This window comes from Tachysurus vachellii, chromosome 6, assembly GCF_030014155.1.
Source record: "Tachysurus vachellii isolate PV-2020 chromosome 6, HZAU_Pvac_v1, whole genome shotgun sequence".
Classification (NCBI taxonomy): domain Eukaryota; kingdom Metazoa; phylum Chordata; class Actinopteri; order Siluriformes; family Bagridae; genus Tachysurus; species Tachysurus vachellii.
Window position 1 is genome coordinate 25542072 of NC_083465.1, and position 13416 is coordinate 25555487.

Consider the following 13416-nt stretch of genomic DNA (forward strand, 5'->3'; position numbering starts at 1 on the left):
ACAGGCACAGTCCATTTCTTTAATCAAAGATTTTGTTAATAGCTTTTCTTTTATGTAATGGTGCACATTTGGAGGGTTTATGGGCATGGAGAGTTCAGTCATCCTCAACTCTTTCAAAAAATAAATAAATAAAATAATAATAAAGAAAGTACCCACACAGACACAGAGACATTCATACATGTCCATACATGTAGCTAGTCTTGACAGAATGCTTGCTTGTTTTTTCCACAGAATATACTCCCCCTTAAATTGGTATTTAAAAAAAAAACAACAACAAATAAAGAAGCCTGTTCTCTCTGCCTTGTGTGATTTTTACAATATCAGGGAGGATTCCCATTATTTTATTTTTTTTTTTTATGAGTAAGCAAAAATTACATAAAAAAATGTAACTTTTTGCTTTTTCTTTTCTTTTTGCTATAGGAAACACTAGTCTCATGAATTTCAAATTCTGACTAATTTACTATAACAGTAGTTCTGACAGTAGTCCTGACTGCAAGTCCAATCACATTTTATCAAATCATTTTTTTAATTGTTTCTATACTAGCAAATTACATAGGGATCTTTATAGCAGAAACTCCACCTAATAAGTATATGCTCTTCATATGTAGAAGCTGTTGAGGAAATGTTCATGGAATCTATAACATAAGTGATAACTGAAATCAATTAGTTCTTCTTCTACTTTGGTACTATCTGTTTATACCTAACTCTATCCTTGGCTTCCTTTACTCTTGCGCAAATTAACTTCATGTCCTCTTTCAACACATCCATATATTTAATCTTTGACCTTCCTCTTCACCTCTTACCTGGCAGCTCCATCTCCAACATCCTTCTACCAATATAACCATCTCCCTCCTCTGTACATGTCCAAACCATCTCAATCTAGTCTCCCTGACCTTCTCCCCAGACAACCTGAGCTGTCCCTCTGATGTGCTCGTTCCTCATCCTGTCCACCCTCGTCACTCCTAAACAGAACCTCAACATCATTATCTCTGCCTCATGTCTTTTCCTCACTGCTACAGTCTCTTACATATACAGCATATCTGGTCTCACTGCTCTCTTTTACACCTTTCCTTCGATTCTTGCTGACAATCCACTCACTCCATCCCGCCTACACTCGCCTCTTCACCTATTTTCCATCACACTGGACAGTTTACACCAAATACTTAAACTTCTGCACCTTCTTGACCTCAGCCCCCTGTAACCCCACTGTTCTATATCCCTCCCTGTCATTCATACACATGTATTCTGTCTTACTACTACTTTCATTCTTCTTCTTTCTAGAGCAGACCTCCACCTTTCCAGGTGTTCCTCCACCTCATACAGTATGCCATATGTCAAACTGTCCATCACCTTCATATGTCAAACTGTCCATCACCCCAGCAAACAAGAAGGTACTCAAAAAAACTCCAAACTCCACTGCTGTCTCTCCTAGACACTTCCACACCTCCACAGGTACTGTATGTCTTTAGAACCAACAGCCTTTCCACTCATGATTCACCTCAGAGCCTTCCTCACCTCACCCTTTCTAATCTTTCCTATTTCCTACTCTACAATGTTCACCTCTTCCAACCTTCTTTACCTCTCATTTTCCTCATTCATCAGCTCAAAATACTCCTTCAATCTTCTCAGCACACTCTCCTCAACTGTTAACATCTTTCCATTTCTATCATTAATCACCTTATCTGTTGCACATCCTTCCAATCTCTATCTCTCTGTCTCTCTAATGTGTACTAAGTCCCTCTTGTCTAACCTGACATACAACTCATCGTATGCATTCTGTATGGCCTTGGCCACATCCCTTTTCACTAGGCACTGCAATTTCTTGTAATCCTGTCTATTTTCTTCAGACCTTTCAACGTCCCAATACTTTTTAGCTAGCCTCTTCCTCTGAATGCTGTCCTGTACTTCCTTGTTCCACCACCATGTTTCCTTATCTTCTTTTCTCCTTCTCCTGACTACCCAAAGCCTGTCTCAGCTTCTGCCTGAATTCCTCACAACATTCTTCTTTTTTTTTTCAAATTCCACCACATCTTTTCTATCTTTCCTCCTCAATTTTTATCTTATAAAGTCAGTTATCTTATCTCTGTTATGGAACAATCTTCCATTTATTGTTCTAGACACAGGCACAGTCTCAGTCTTTAAGTCTCAGTCTCAGTCTTTCAAGGATAAAATCCAATTTCTTTCATCAAAGATTTTGTTAATAGCTTTTCTTTTATGTAATGGTGCAAATTTGGAGGGTTTATGGGCATGGAGAGTTCAGTCATCCTCAACTCTTTCAAAAAATAAATAAATAAAATAATAATAAAAAAAAGTACCCACACAGACACAGAGACATTCATACATGTCCATACATGTAGCTAGTCTTGACAGAATGCTTGCTTGTTCTTTCCACAGAATATACTCCCCCTTAAATTGGTATTTAAAAAAAAAACAACAACAAATAAAGATGCCTGTTCTCTCTGCCTTGTGTGATTTTTACAATATCAGGGAGGATTCCCATTATTTTTTTTTTTTTTTATGAGTAAGCAAAAATTACATAAAAAAATGTAACTTTTTGCTTTTTCTTTTCTTTTTGCTATAGGAAACACTACTCTTATGAATTTCAAATTCTGACTAATTTACTATAACAGTAGTTCTGACAGTAGTCCTGACTGCAAGTCCAATCACATTTTATCAAATCATGTTTTTAATTGTTTCTATACAAGCAAATTACATAGGGATCTTTATAGCAAGAAACTCCACCTAATAAGTATGTAGAAGCTGTTGAGGAAATGTTCATGGAATCTATAACATAAGTGATAACTGAAATCAATTTGTTCTTCTTCTACTTTGGTACTATCTGTTTATACCTAACTCTATCCTTGGCTTCCTTTACTCTTGCGCAAATTAACTTCATGTCCTCTTTCAACACATCCATATATTTAATCTTTGACCTTCCTCTTCACCTCTTACCTGGCAGCTCCATCTCCAACATCCTTCTACCAATATAACCATCTCCCTCCTCTGTACATGTCCAAACCATCTCAATCTAGTCTCCCTGACCTTCTCCCCAGACAACCTGAGCTGTCCCTCTGATGTGCTCGTTCCTCATCCTGTCCACCCTCGTCACTCCTAAACAGAACCTCAACATCATTATCTCTGCCTCATGTCTTTTCCTCACTGCTACAGTCTCTTACATATACAGCATATCTGGTCTCACTGCTCTCTTTTACACCTTTCCTTCGATTCTTGCTGACAATCCACTCACTCCATCCCGCCTACACTCGCCTCTTCACCTATTTTCCATCACACTGGACAGTTTACACCAAATACTTAAACTTCTGCACCTTCTTGACCTCAGCCCCCTGTAACCCCACTGTTCTATATCCCTCCCTGTCATTCATACACATGTATTCTGTCTTACTACTACTTTCATTCTTCTTCTTTCTAGAGCAGACCTCCACCTTTCCAGGTGTTCCTCCACCTCATACAGTATGCCATATGTCAAACTGTCCATCACCTTCATATGTCAAACTGTCCATCATCCCAGCAAACAAGAAGGTACTCAAAAAAACTCCAAACTCCACTGCTGTCTCTCCTAGACACTTCCACACCTCCACAGGTACTGTATGTCTTTAGAACCAACAGCCTTTCCACTCATGATTCACCTCAGAGCCTTCCTCACCTCACCCTTTCTAATCTTTCCTATTTCCTACTCTACAATGTTCACCTCTTCCAACCTTCTTTACCTCTCATTTTCCTCATTCATCAGCTCAAAATACTCCTTCAATCTTCTCAGCACACTCTCCTCAACTGTTAACATCTTTCCATTTCTATCATTAATCACCTTATCTGTTGCACATCCTTCCAATCTCTATCTCTCTGTCTCTCTAATGTGTACTAAGTCCCTCTTGTCTAACCTGACATACAACTCATCGTATGCATTCTGTATGGCCTTGGCCACATCCCTTTTCACTAGGCACTGCAATTTCTTGTTATCCTGTCTATTTTCTTCAGACCTTTCAACGTCCCAATACTTTTTAGCTAGCCTCTTCCTCTGAATGCTGTCCTGTACTTACTTGTTCCACCACCATGTTTCCTTATCTTCTTTTCTCCTTCTCCTGACTACCCAAAGCCTGTCTCAGCTTCTGCCTGAATTCCTCACAACATTCTTCTTTTTTTTTTTCAAATTCCACCACATCTTTTCTATCTTTCCTCCTCAATTTTTATCTTATAAAGTCAGTTATCTTATCTCTGTTATGGAACAATCTTCCATTTATTGTTCTAGACACAGGCACAGTCTCAGTCTTTAAGTCTCAGTCTCAGTCTTTCAAGGATAAAATCCAATTTCTTTCATCAAAGATTTTGTTAATAGCTTTTCTTTTATGTAATGGTGCAAATTTGGAGGGTTTATGGGCATGGAGAGTTCAGTCATCCTCAACTCTTTCAAAAAATAAATAAATAAAATAATAATAAAAAAAGTACCCACACAGACACAGAGACATTCATACATGTCCATACATGTAGCTAGTCTTGACAGAATGCTTGCTTGTTCTTTCCACAGAATATACTCCCCCTTAAATTGGTATTTAAAAAAAAAACAACAACAAATAAAGATGCCTGTTCTCTCTGCCTTGTGTGATTTTTACAATATCAGGGAGGATTCCCATTATTATTTTTTTTTTTTTATGAGTAAGCAAAAATTACATAAAAAAATGTAACTTTTTGCTTTTTCTTTTCTTTTTGCTATAGGAAACACTACTCTTATGAATTTCAAATTCTGACTAATTTACTATAACAGTAGTTCTGACAGTAGTCCTGACTGCAAGTCCAATCACATTTTATCAAATCATGTTTTTAATTGTTTCTATACAAGCAAATTACATAGGGATCTTTATAGCAAGAAACTCCACCTAATAAGTATGTAGAAGCTGTTGAGGAAATGTTCATGGAATCTATAACATAAGTGATAACTGAAATCAATTTGTTCTTCTTCTACTTTGGTACTATCTGTTTATACCTAACTCTATCCTTGGCTTCCTTTACTCTTGCGCAAATTAACTTCATGTCCTCTTTCAACACATCCATATATCTAATCTTTGACCTTCCTCTTCACCTCTTACCTGGCAGCTCCATCTCCAACATCCTTCTACCAATATAACCATCTCCCTCCTCTGTACATGTCCAAACCATCTCAATCTAGTCTCCCTGACCTTCTCCCCAGACAACCTGAGCTGTCCCTCTGATGTGCTCGTTCCTCATCCTGTCCACCCTCGTCACTCCTAAACAGAACCTCAACATCATTATGATTCACCTCAGAGCCTTCCTCACCTCACCCTTTCTAATCTTTCCTATTTCCTACTCTACAATGTTCTCCTCTTCCAACCTTCTTTACCTCTCATTTTCCTCATTCATCAGCTCAAAATACTCCTTCAATCTTCTCAGCACACTCTCCTCAACTGTTAACATCTTTCCATTTCTATCATTAATCACATCCTTCCAATCTCTATCTCTCTGTCTCTCTAATGTGTACTAAGTCCCTCTTGTCTAACCTGACATACAACTCATCGTATGCATTCTGTATGGCCTTGGCCACATCCCTTTTCACTAGGCACTGCAATGTCTTGTAATCCTGTCTATTTTCTTCAGACCTTTCAACGTCCCAATACTTTTTAGCTAGCCTCTTCCTCTGAATGCTGTCCTGTACTTCCTTGTTCCACCACCATGTTTCCTAATCTTCTTTTCTCCTTCTCCTGACTACCCAAAGCCTGTCTCAGCTTCTGCCTGAATTCCTCACAACATTCTTCTTTTTTTTTCAAATTCCACCACATCTTTTCTATCTTTCCTCCTCAATTTTTATCTTATAAAGTCAGTTAAGTTATCTTATCTCTGTTATGGAACAATCTTCCATTTATTGTTCTAGACACAGGCACAGTCTCAGTCTTTAAGTCTCAGTCTCAGTCTTTAAGTCAAGGATAAAATCCCATTTCTTTCATCAAAGATTTTGTTAATAGCTTTTCTTTTATGTAATGGTGCAAATTTGGAGGGTTTATGGGCATGGAGAGTTCAGTCATCCTCAACTCTTTCAAAAAATAAATAAATAAAATAATCATAAAAAAAGTACCCCCACAGACACAGAGACATTCATACATGTCCATACATGTAGCTAGTCTTGACAGAATGCTGGCTTGTTCTTTCCACAGAATATACTCCCCCTTAAATTGGTATTTAAAAAAACAACAACAACAAATAAAGATGCCTGTTCTCTCTGCCTTGTGTGATTTTTACAATATCAGGGAGGATTCCTTTTCACCATGATCTCTGGCTTGCTCATTAGAAATAAATCTAAATCCCTATCCAGACACACTCTACAAGTTTAATTGCCGATTACAAATATATCTCTTTAGCCAGGCATAAGCAAAATACATCCCATTACTTTGTGCTCCAATACATTTGATCTAAAATCAATGAGCATATAACAACCTACAATATAACATATATTATAAGGCTCTGACATGGAGGAGTTAGTGTTAAATCTACAATGAACTCAGATGTTAAGCTAATTTACGAGTTGCTCAGGAGCTCCTGGTTATACAGTACAACTCCAAATGACTGTATACAACTGTAGAAAGGACATTATTATTTATAATTACACTAAAAAGATAAACTGTTTTTTTCACCATTTCTATTGTTTATAATGATTTATATTCACACCCTCCAGTGATAAATACAAATGAATGTAAATAAAAGTCTAATATTAAATCTGAACTTTTTGAATCTGAATCCATTTGTGTTTATTATGCATGTAATCACATAAATCATAAAGTAGTAAAATAGTTTCCTTTTAAAATTCATATTCGAAAACAATCTAGGAATCAGACTTACCAGGGTCATTAAATGGCACGAGGATGTATTCTGAAGGTTGAACAGCTGTGCCTACTTTACTGTCAATGAGAGATGAAGTAAATCTCTTGACCTCATCAATGTCACGAGACATGCTGGCAGTGGTATCAATAACAAAACACAGTACTGAAGTCTGGCTGAATCCCATCAGTCTGTGGGGTGACATTTAAGAGCAGTGTCACACACAACTGTACTACTGAGCCGATATTTCTGGGTTTGCTGATAAAGTACATAATAGTATGCATTTGTCTGTGCTTTTATTTAGAATATTACTCAACATATTTATACAGTTATAAACTTGTTTTTATACCTAAGAAATTCAGAATCCCCAATTGCTGCTCTTATATCCTGCAGTAGTTCTCCGGTAGCAGCAGTAGCTACCGATGCTGCCTCATAATGCAGATAACCATGGCTGGAGCTGTCAGTATCCTTATTTATGCCACCTTGAAACCAACTTGATGGATCACCTTTTCCTCCATGACTGCATTTTCCTTAAGGTAAAACAGAAATTTGAAGATAACAACATATTTAACTTGTATGTCAGAGTAAACAAAATCTAAATTGCTTTATTAATATTGCAGTTCAAAATTTAACAGATTCAATTAAACAAGTAAAACTGGAAAATATAAAAAGATTTATCAGATAATTTTCTTTATGTTCATCTCCTACTAAACACTTCTGACTTTATTTTTATGCTTAAAGTCTTTGAGGCATTACCTTTTGGTTTGGACCAGCCAAAGTATGATGATGTTAGTTTCTGCTTTTTGATGACATCTTCCAGGATGTTGCCTCTGCAGATGCTTCTTGTACATTTTCTGCATGTTTCTGAATCTGGCAAAAAGATAAGAAACCTAGAAACTTAGGTTGTATGACATCAAATCTATCTTAAAATATGTGCTGCTATGGATTCTTTTTGTGATTGCATTGTCCATGGTTCACAATTTATTTCCACATGCGGCGTCAGTATACATGATACAAGTTTTTCCATGGATACACTGAACAGAATTTTTGCGCTTCTTCAAAAGAGCTTGAACAGCACATCTTGAAACCCGTCTGCTTTGAAATCTTTGCCTGGAAGAGACCTTGCTGATGCAGTATAACTACCCCAGTCTTAGGGTATGACCTGTGACATGAAACTCCCTTCCACAACCTCACCTTAGTAGCAGAGTTTTACAGTTCCTTACCCAGATTTAAGATTCTACACAGCTGTTTCTTTTTTAATGACGGTGTTTCAACCTACATATGAAATTAATGATCATTAGCACCTGCTTGATATAATTGGTTAATCATACACCTGACTCTGATCCTACAGAATCAGACACAAGATGTGTTCATGTGCAAAATGCTGGTTTGAGGCCAAAAGGTAGTTACACCAAATATTGATTTAAAGTATATTTTTCTTCTGCTAAATACAGTTAACAGTTTAATCAAAATATCTATCTATCTATCTATCTATCTATCTATCTATCTATCTATCTATCTATCTATCTATCTATCTATCTATCCAAGTTAATCTTTCAGCAGCGATTTTTTCTTTTACACAAAAATGTGTCTAATTGTCTTCCTTATTAATATTAATAAATCATGTTTTTTGACAGAAAACGGGGGTGTCTTCATGGTAAAATTCAGACCCAAATGCAGGGATAGCTAAAAACACAATTTATTCAACATAACACATACAAAACCGAGAAACCCTGGGAAAAAGAAAAACCAAGACCGAGCACATGAAGACCATACAAAGACATAACAAAGACAATGATCAAAAGGCAACGCAGCGTGGACAAATAAGGAAGACAATTAGACACATAAGGGACAGATGTGCTGAGGCGGAATGGAATTAGACAAGGGCGGGGAAGACACGTGAACACAAAACGTAAACAAAACATACGTCAAAAAGTCCATGCTAGATCCTGACTCTAAGTACATTTACTTTTAAGGGAACAGGAAATACAGGTAAACCACAAATTTACAACAAACACCCTTAAATCTACACTGTGTTTATTTACCTGCTATGTTGTCAATCGGGGTGTTTGGTTTAATCAGGTTGGAGTAAGGTTTTCGCTTTCCCATCTCAATCCAGTTACTATGACTGTAGAAATCCTTAGGGAAAGACATGAAGCTGGGTCTGAATTACAACACAATCACTACAAATTAATGTAGCTGTTATTTCTTCTTTCAAGAAGTAAACAATAAGCCTCACATACTGTTAATGCTGAGCAACTACAGTAATGTCCCAATAAAGCCAATGCTGTTCAATGTCTAACTTTAAATGTCTCTATATTAAATTTCTAAATATATCGTCACTTCCATTTTTTGCAATTCTGCTATTCTTCTGTGATATGGTGTCATACCTGCAAAGGGTGTAAGATTTTACCAATCTGCTTTCTGGCTGTTTCATATCTTCCCCTTTTGACACTGTATTTGGCAGCAGAAACTCCTTCAGTAATAATATCCCTTCCAGCCAAAAACTTCTCATTGCAAAAATGGTAACTTGATTTAAAAAATTTCCAAAAGTCAACCCAGGCATTGTAATGATTTATCTCATCGATGCTCCTTTGAAAACTTTTGGCTGATTTAGATGAGGAACAAGCTTCTGCCACTGAGTTTACATTCATTGGCAATTTCTGGGTTTAGAAAGATAAAATGAAAAAAAAATCTGTAATCGTTAAATGGTCATTAAAATGATTATTTATACAATATATAAAAATTGTTTTATTCACCAGAACAAATTTTCGTCCCTTGTTGAGTGCTTGCTGTATGCAGACATCAGCTGTTGTCTGTAGAATTGCATCATGAGTTATGTCCTGATGCTTTTTAGATTTTGTGAACAACGGCATAAAAGCCATTGTCTGACTTATGAGGATCATTATAAGATACAGACAAATCATTGTTTGAAACTGTACATTGGTGATTATCATCTTTAAGTCTGTGAAGAGAAAAAGAGTAGAAATAATCTGCCATCTCAATATTTCTTTCAGCAATTCTTAATTAATTACATCCCTATGACAGTGTATTATAAATCATACCTTAAATCTTGAAGCTTCAGATGTCTGCAGTGGATCTACACTCTCTAGTAATGAACAAACTATTGTGTCTATACTAGTCATTAAAAGCATTACAAAAGAGGGAATGGGAGACACTCCCATGTTGTGAGCCCTCCTCCATGTGGACACATCACAAGGTGAACCAGGGTCTTTTGTCTTCAGCCAAATATCCACTAAACTGTCAAACACTTTACTGAACACTGTAATAGATAAGGAATAAAACAATGAATAGACTTTTCAGACCTCAGTGAGAAGGAGCAAACTTCTTTATTGGAGTCAATCAGCCAACAAATCTATTGAGCTCAAGGAAAACTTCAGGAAATGTCCCATTATTTCTCAGAGTTGTACCTGAAGCCCCTCATACTCATTTACATAGTTTCTCAAAATTCCCCTTACTGTTTTGATTTATGTCATGCTATTGCTAGTTTTGCTTATGCTTATTTGATAGCTTGCTAAGTTCATTGTTTTATCATGATCTCAGTCTGTTATTTCTCACACTGTGTTTGCTTGTGCATTTTTAAGCAATGGCAGCTTGCCAAGCTTTATGAACATCTCTGTGACACTGAAGTGCCTGAGTGTCTTTTCATGCCTTCACACATCATGAGGAAACCCTTTACTTCCAAAGAATCACCCAAACCCCTCTGAAAGTGAAAGTGAAAGTGACGTGATGTGACATACGGTTAAGTACGGTGACCCATACTCAGAATTTGTTTGCATTTAACCCATCCAAAGTGCACACACACAGTGAACACACACCCGGAACAGTGGGCAGCCATTTATGCTGCGGCGCCCGAGGAGCAGTTGGGGGGTTCAGGGCTTGCTCAAGAGCACCTCAGTCGTGGCTGACATGAGATCCGAACCCACAAACTTAGGGCAAACTCTCTAACCATTAGGCCACGACTTCCCTGTGTGATACTAATGAGCAGTTTACCCAAACTGATGCTTGCCTTCATGCTGTCACTTGCTGCCCGGAGCTCAATCTCCTGCCACTTCAGCATCTACCCATTCCTTCATGTGTCCCATCTCTCCCACTTCACCATTCTCTTCTACAAGTCCTCAGGCTCTTCTAGCGCTGAGTCTGGCTATATGACTGTTTATTAAATAATAACTTTTTCTAAGTTTTTGATTTGAATAAAATACTTAACCTTTTAACATATGGATCAAGTTTAATTATTTTAAATCTTTAATAATTATAACATACTGTTTTATGATTAATTCTTCATGTTTTAAGACATTATTTAAAATTATTATCTTATATATTTCAAACTTTAAGGCATTCTTCAGCTTTGAGATAATTCTCAACAGTAGCTCTAATATTTAAAAAAATCTAGCAGTAAGAAGATTCTATATGCTTATTTGCTAATGATTGATTTAATTCGCAAAGCAATTATCTATCTATCTATCTATCTATCTATCTATCTATCTATCTATCTATCTATCTATCTATCTATCTATCTATCTATCTATCTATCTATCTAACACAGCATCGCTCACAAAATATTTGGGTGTACTTGGTGTACCAATATCTTGAGATACTGTTGTAACGCCCTCCTTTTGACTCATGGTCTTACTCATGCAATAATTTATTATAGTAAGGAAACAATTTATTTGGCAAGTATGGTTGGTCATTGGGGCTGTACCAAACCCTATTTTTTACCACACATCATGCTTTTCTCCATGCTGCTCGTTCTTCTGCTGTGCAACGTGCCTGAAGATCTTCAAGGTCAGCTGTGGGAGTTCATATTTTCAAAATACACAAAGTTTCTTTATTCATAGAGGATTTTTTTTTTTTTTTTTTTTTTTTTTTTTGCGGCTGCCTTTGCTGCTGCATCTGCTTTGGCATTACCCTGTGAAATGGAGTCTTCCCTGTATGTGCTTCAAATTCATATATAGCAATACATTTTGTTCATAGGACTGCATCCAGAAGATCAGAAATCAGGCCATTGTACGTGATTTATTTACCTACAAAGTAAGGAAACCTCTATGTTTCCACAACGTGCCAAAATCATGAACTACCATGAAAGCAAACCTGCTATCAGTATAAATAGTAACACTTTTGCTTTGTGCTAATTTACATGTTTCTGTTTGAGCAATTAACTCTGCTGCTTGTGCCGAGAGATGTCCTGGTAATGATTCAGCTTTCACTATTTCATATTCTGTGACCGATGTATATCTTACACAGCTACAGCCTGTTTTCTGTTTTCTGAAGGCTGATCCATTTACAAACAGTTCAAGGTCTGGATTCTATGATGGTGTCTCCTGCAAAACGGACCTGCAAATTTAATTTACAACTGCAACACAATTGTGCTGTTCTCCATAAACGTCTATGAAAAAAGGGTTGCAGGGATTTAGATGAGGAACAAGCTTCTGCCACTGAATTTACTTTCAGTGGCAATTTCTGAGCTTAGAAAGATAAAAAAAAAACAAAAAAAAAACATAACCTTTAAATGGTCATTAAAATGATTTATACAATATATAAAAATAGTTTTATTCACCAAAACAAAATTTTGTCCCTTATTGAGTGCTTGCTGTTTGCAGACATCAGCTGTTGTCTGTAGAATTGCATCACAAGTTATGTCCTGATACTTTTTAAATTCTGAGAACAATACCATAAAAGCCATTGTCTGACTTATGAGGATCATTATAAGATACAGACAAATCAGTGTTTGAAACTGTACATTGGTGATTATCATCTTTAAGACTGTGAAGAGAAAAAGAGTAGAAATAATCTGCCATCTCAATATTTCTTTCAGCAATTCTTAATTAATTACATCCCTATGACAGTGTATTGTAAATCATACCTTAAATCTTGAAGATTTAGATGTCTGCAGTGGATCCACACTCTCTAGTAATGAACAAACTTGTGTCTATACTAGTCATTAAAAGCATTACAAAAGAGGGAATGGAAGATACTCCCATGTTGTGAGCCCTCCTCCATGTGGACACATCATAGCGTGAGCCAGGGTCTTTTGTCTTCAGCCAAATATCCACTAAACTGTCAAACACTTTACTAAACTAACTGTAATAGATAAGGAATAAAACAATGAATAGACTTTTCAGACCTCAATGAGAAGGAGCAAACTTCTTTATTGCAGTTAATCAGCCAACAAATCTATTGATCTCAAGGAAAATTTCAGGCAATTTCCTATTATTTCTCAGAGTTGTACCTGAAGCCCCTCATATTCATTTACATAGTTTCTCAAAATTCCCCTTATTGTTTTGATTTATGTCATGCTGTTGCTAGTTTTGCTTATGCTTATTTGCTAGCTTGCTAAGTTCATTGTTTTATCATGATCTCAGTCTGTTATTTCTCACACTGTGTTTGCTTGTGCATTTTTTTAAGCATTAGTTCCATTATTCCCACTAAAAGTTACTCATTTCTCCATTTCCTCTTAGATCCACAGCCTCAATCTCAGCGGGGCTTTCCAAAGGATGCAGGCTGCTCGTCCCACCTCTTCCAAGCAGTCAGCTGGATTTCTAGTATCATATC

The 13416-nt window shown here is 36.6% G+C and overlaps 1 protein-coding gene across 1 annotated transcript in view; it reads right to left on the reverse strand.

Annotated features, from left to right (window-relative positions):
• LOC132847630 (von Willebrand factor A domain-containing protein 7-like) overlaps positions 1–12837 on the reverse strand; it is a 33716-nt gene extending 20879 nt beyond the window's left edge. Inside the window, exons 1-8 of the mRNA XM_060873108.1 lie at positions 12728–12837; positions 9909–10126; positions 9603–9808; positions 9234–9506; positions 8889–8982; positions 7600–7713; positions 7193–7373; positions 6865–7034 (exon numbers count right to left, since the gene is read on the reverse strand). Coding sequence (XP_060729091.1) covers positions 6865–7034; positions 7193–7373; positions 7600–7713; positions 8889–8982; positions 9234–9506; positions 9603–9800 — 1030 coding nt within the window. The 5' untranslated portion in view covers positions 9801–9808; positions 9909–10126; positions 12728–12837. The remainder of the gene's footprint in view (positions 1–6864; positions 7035–7192; positions 7374–7599; positions 7714–8888; positions 8983–9233; positions 9507–9602; positions 9809–9908; positions 10127–12727) is intronic.
• Between the last annotated feature and the right edge of the window lie 579 nt (positions 12838–13416).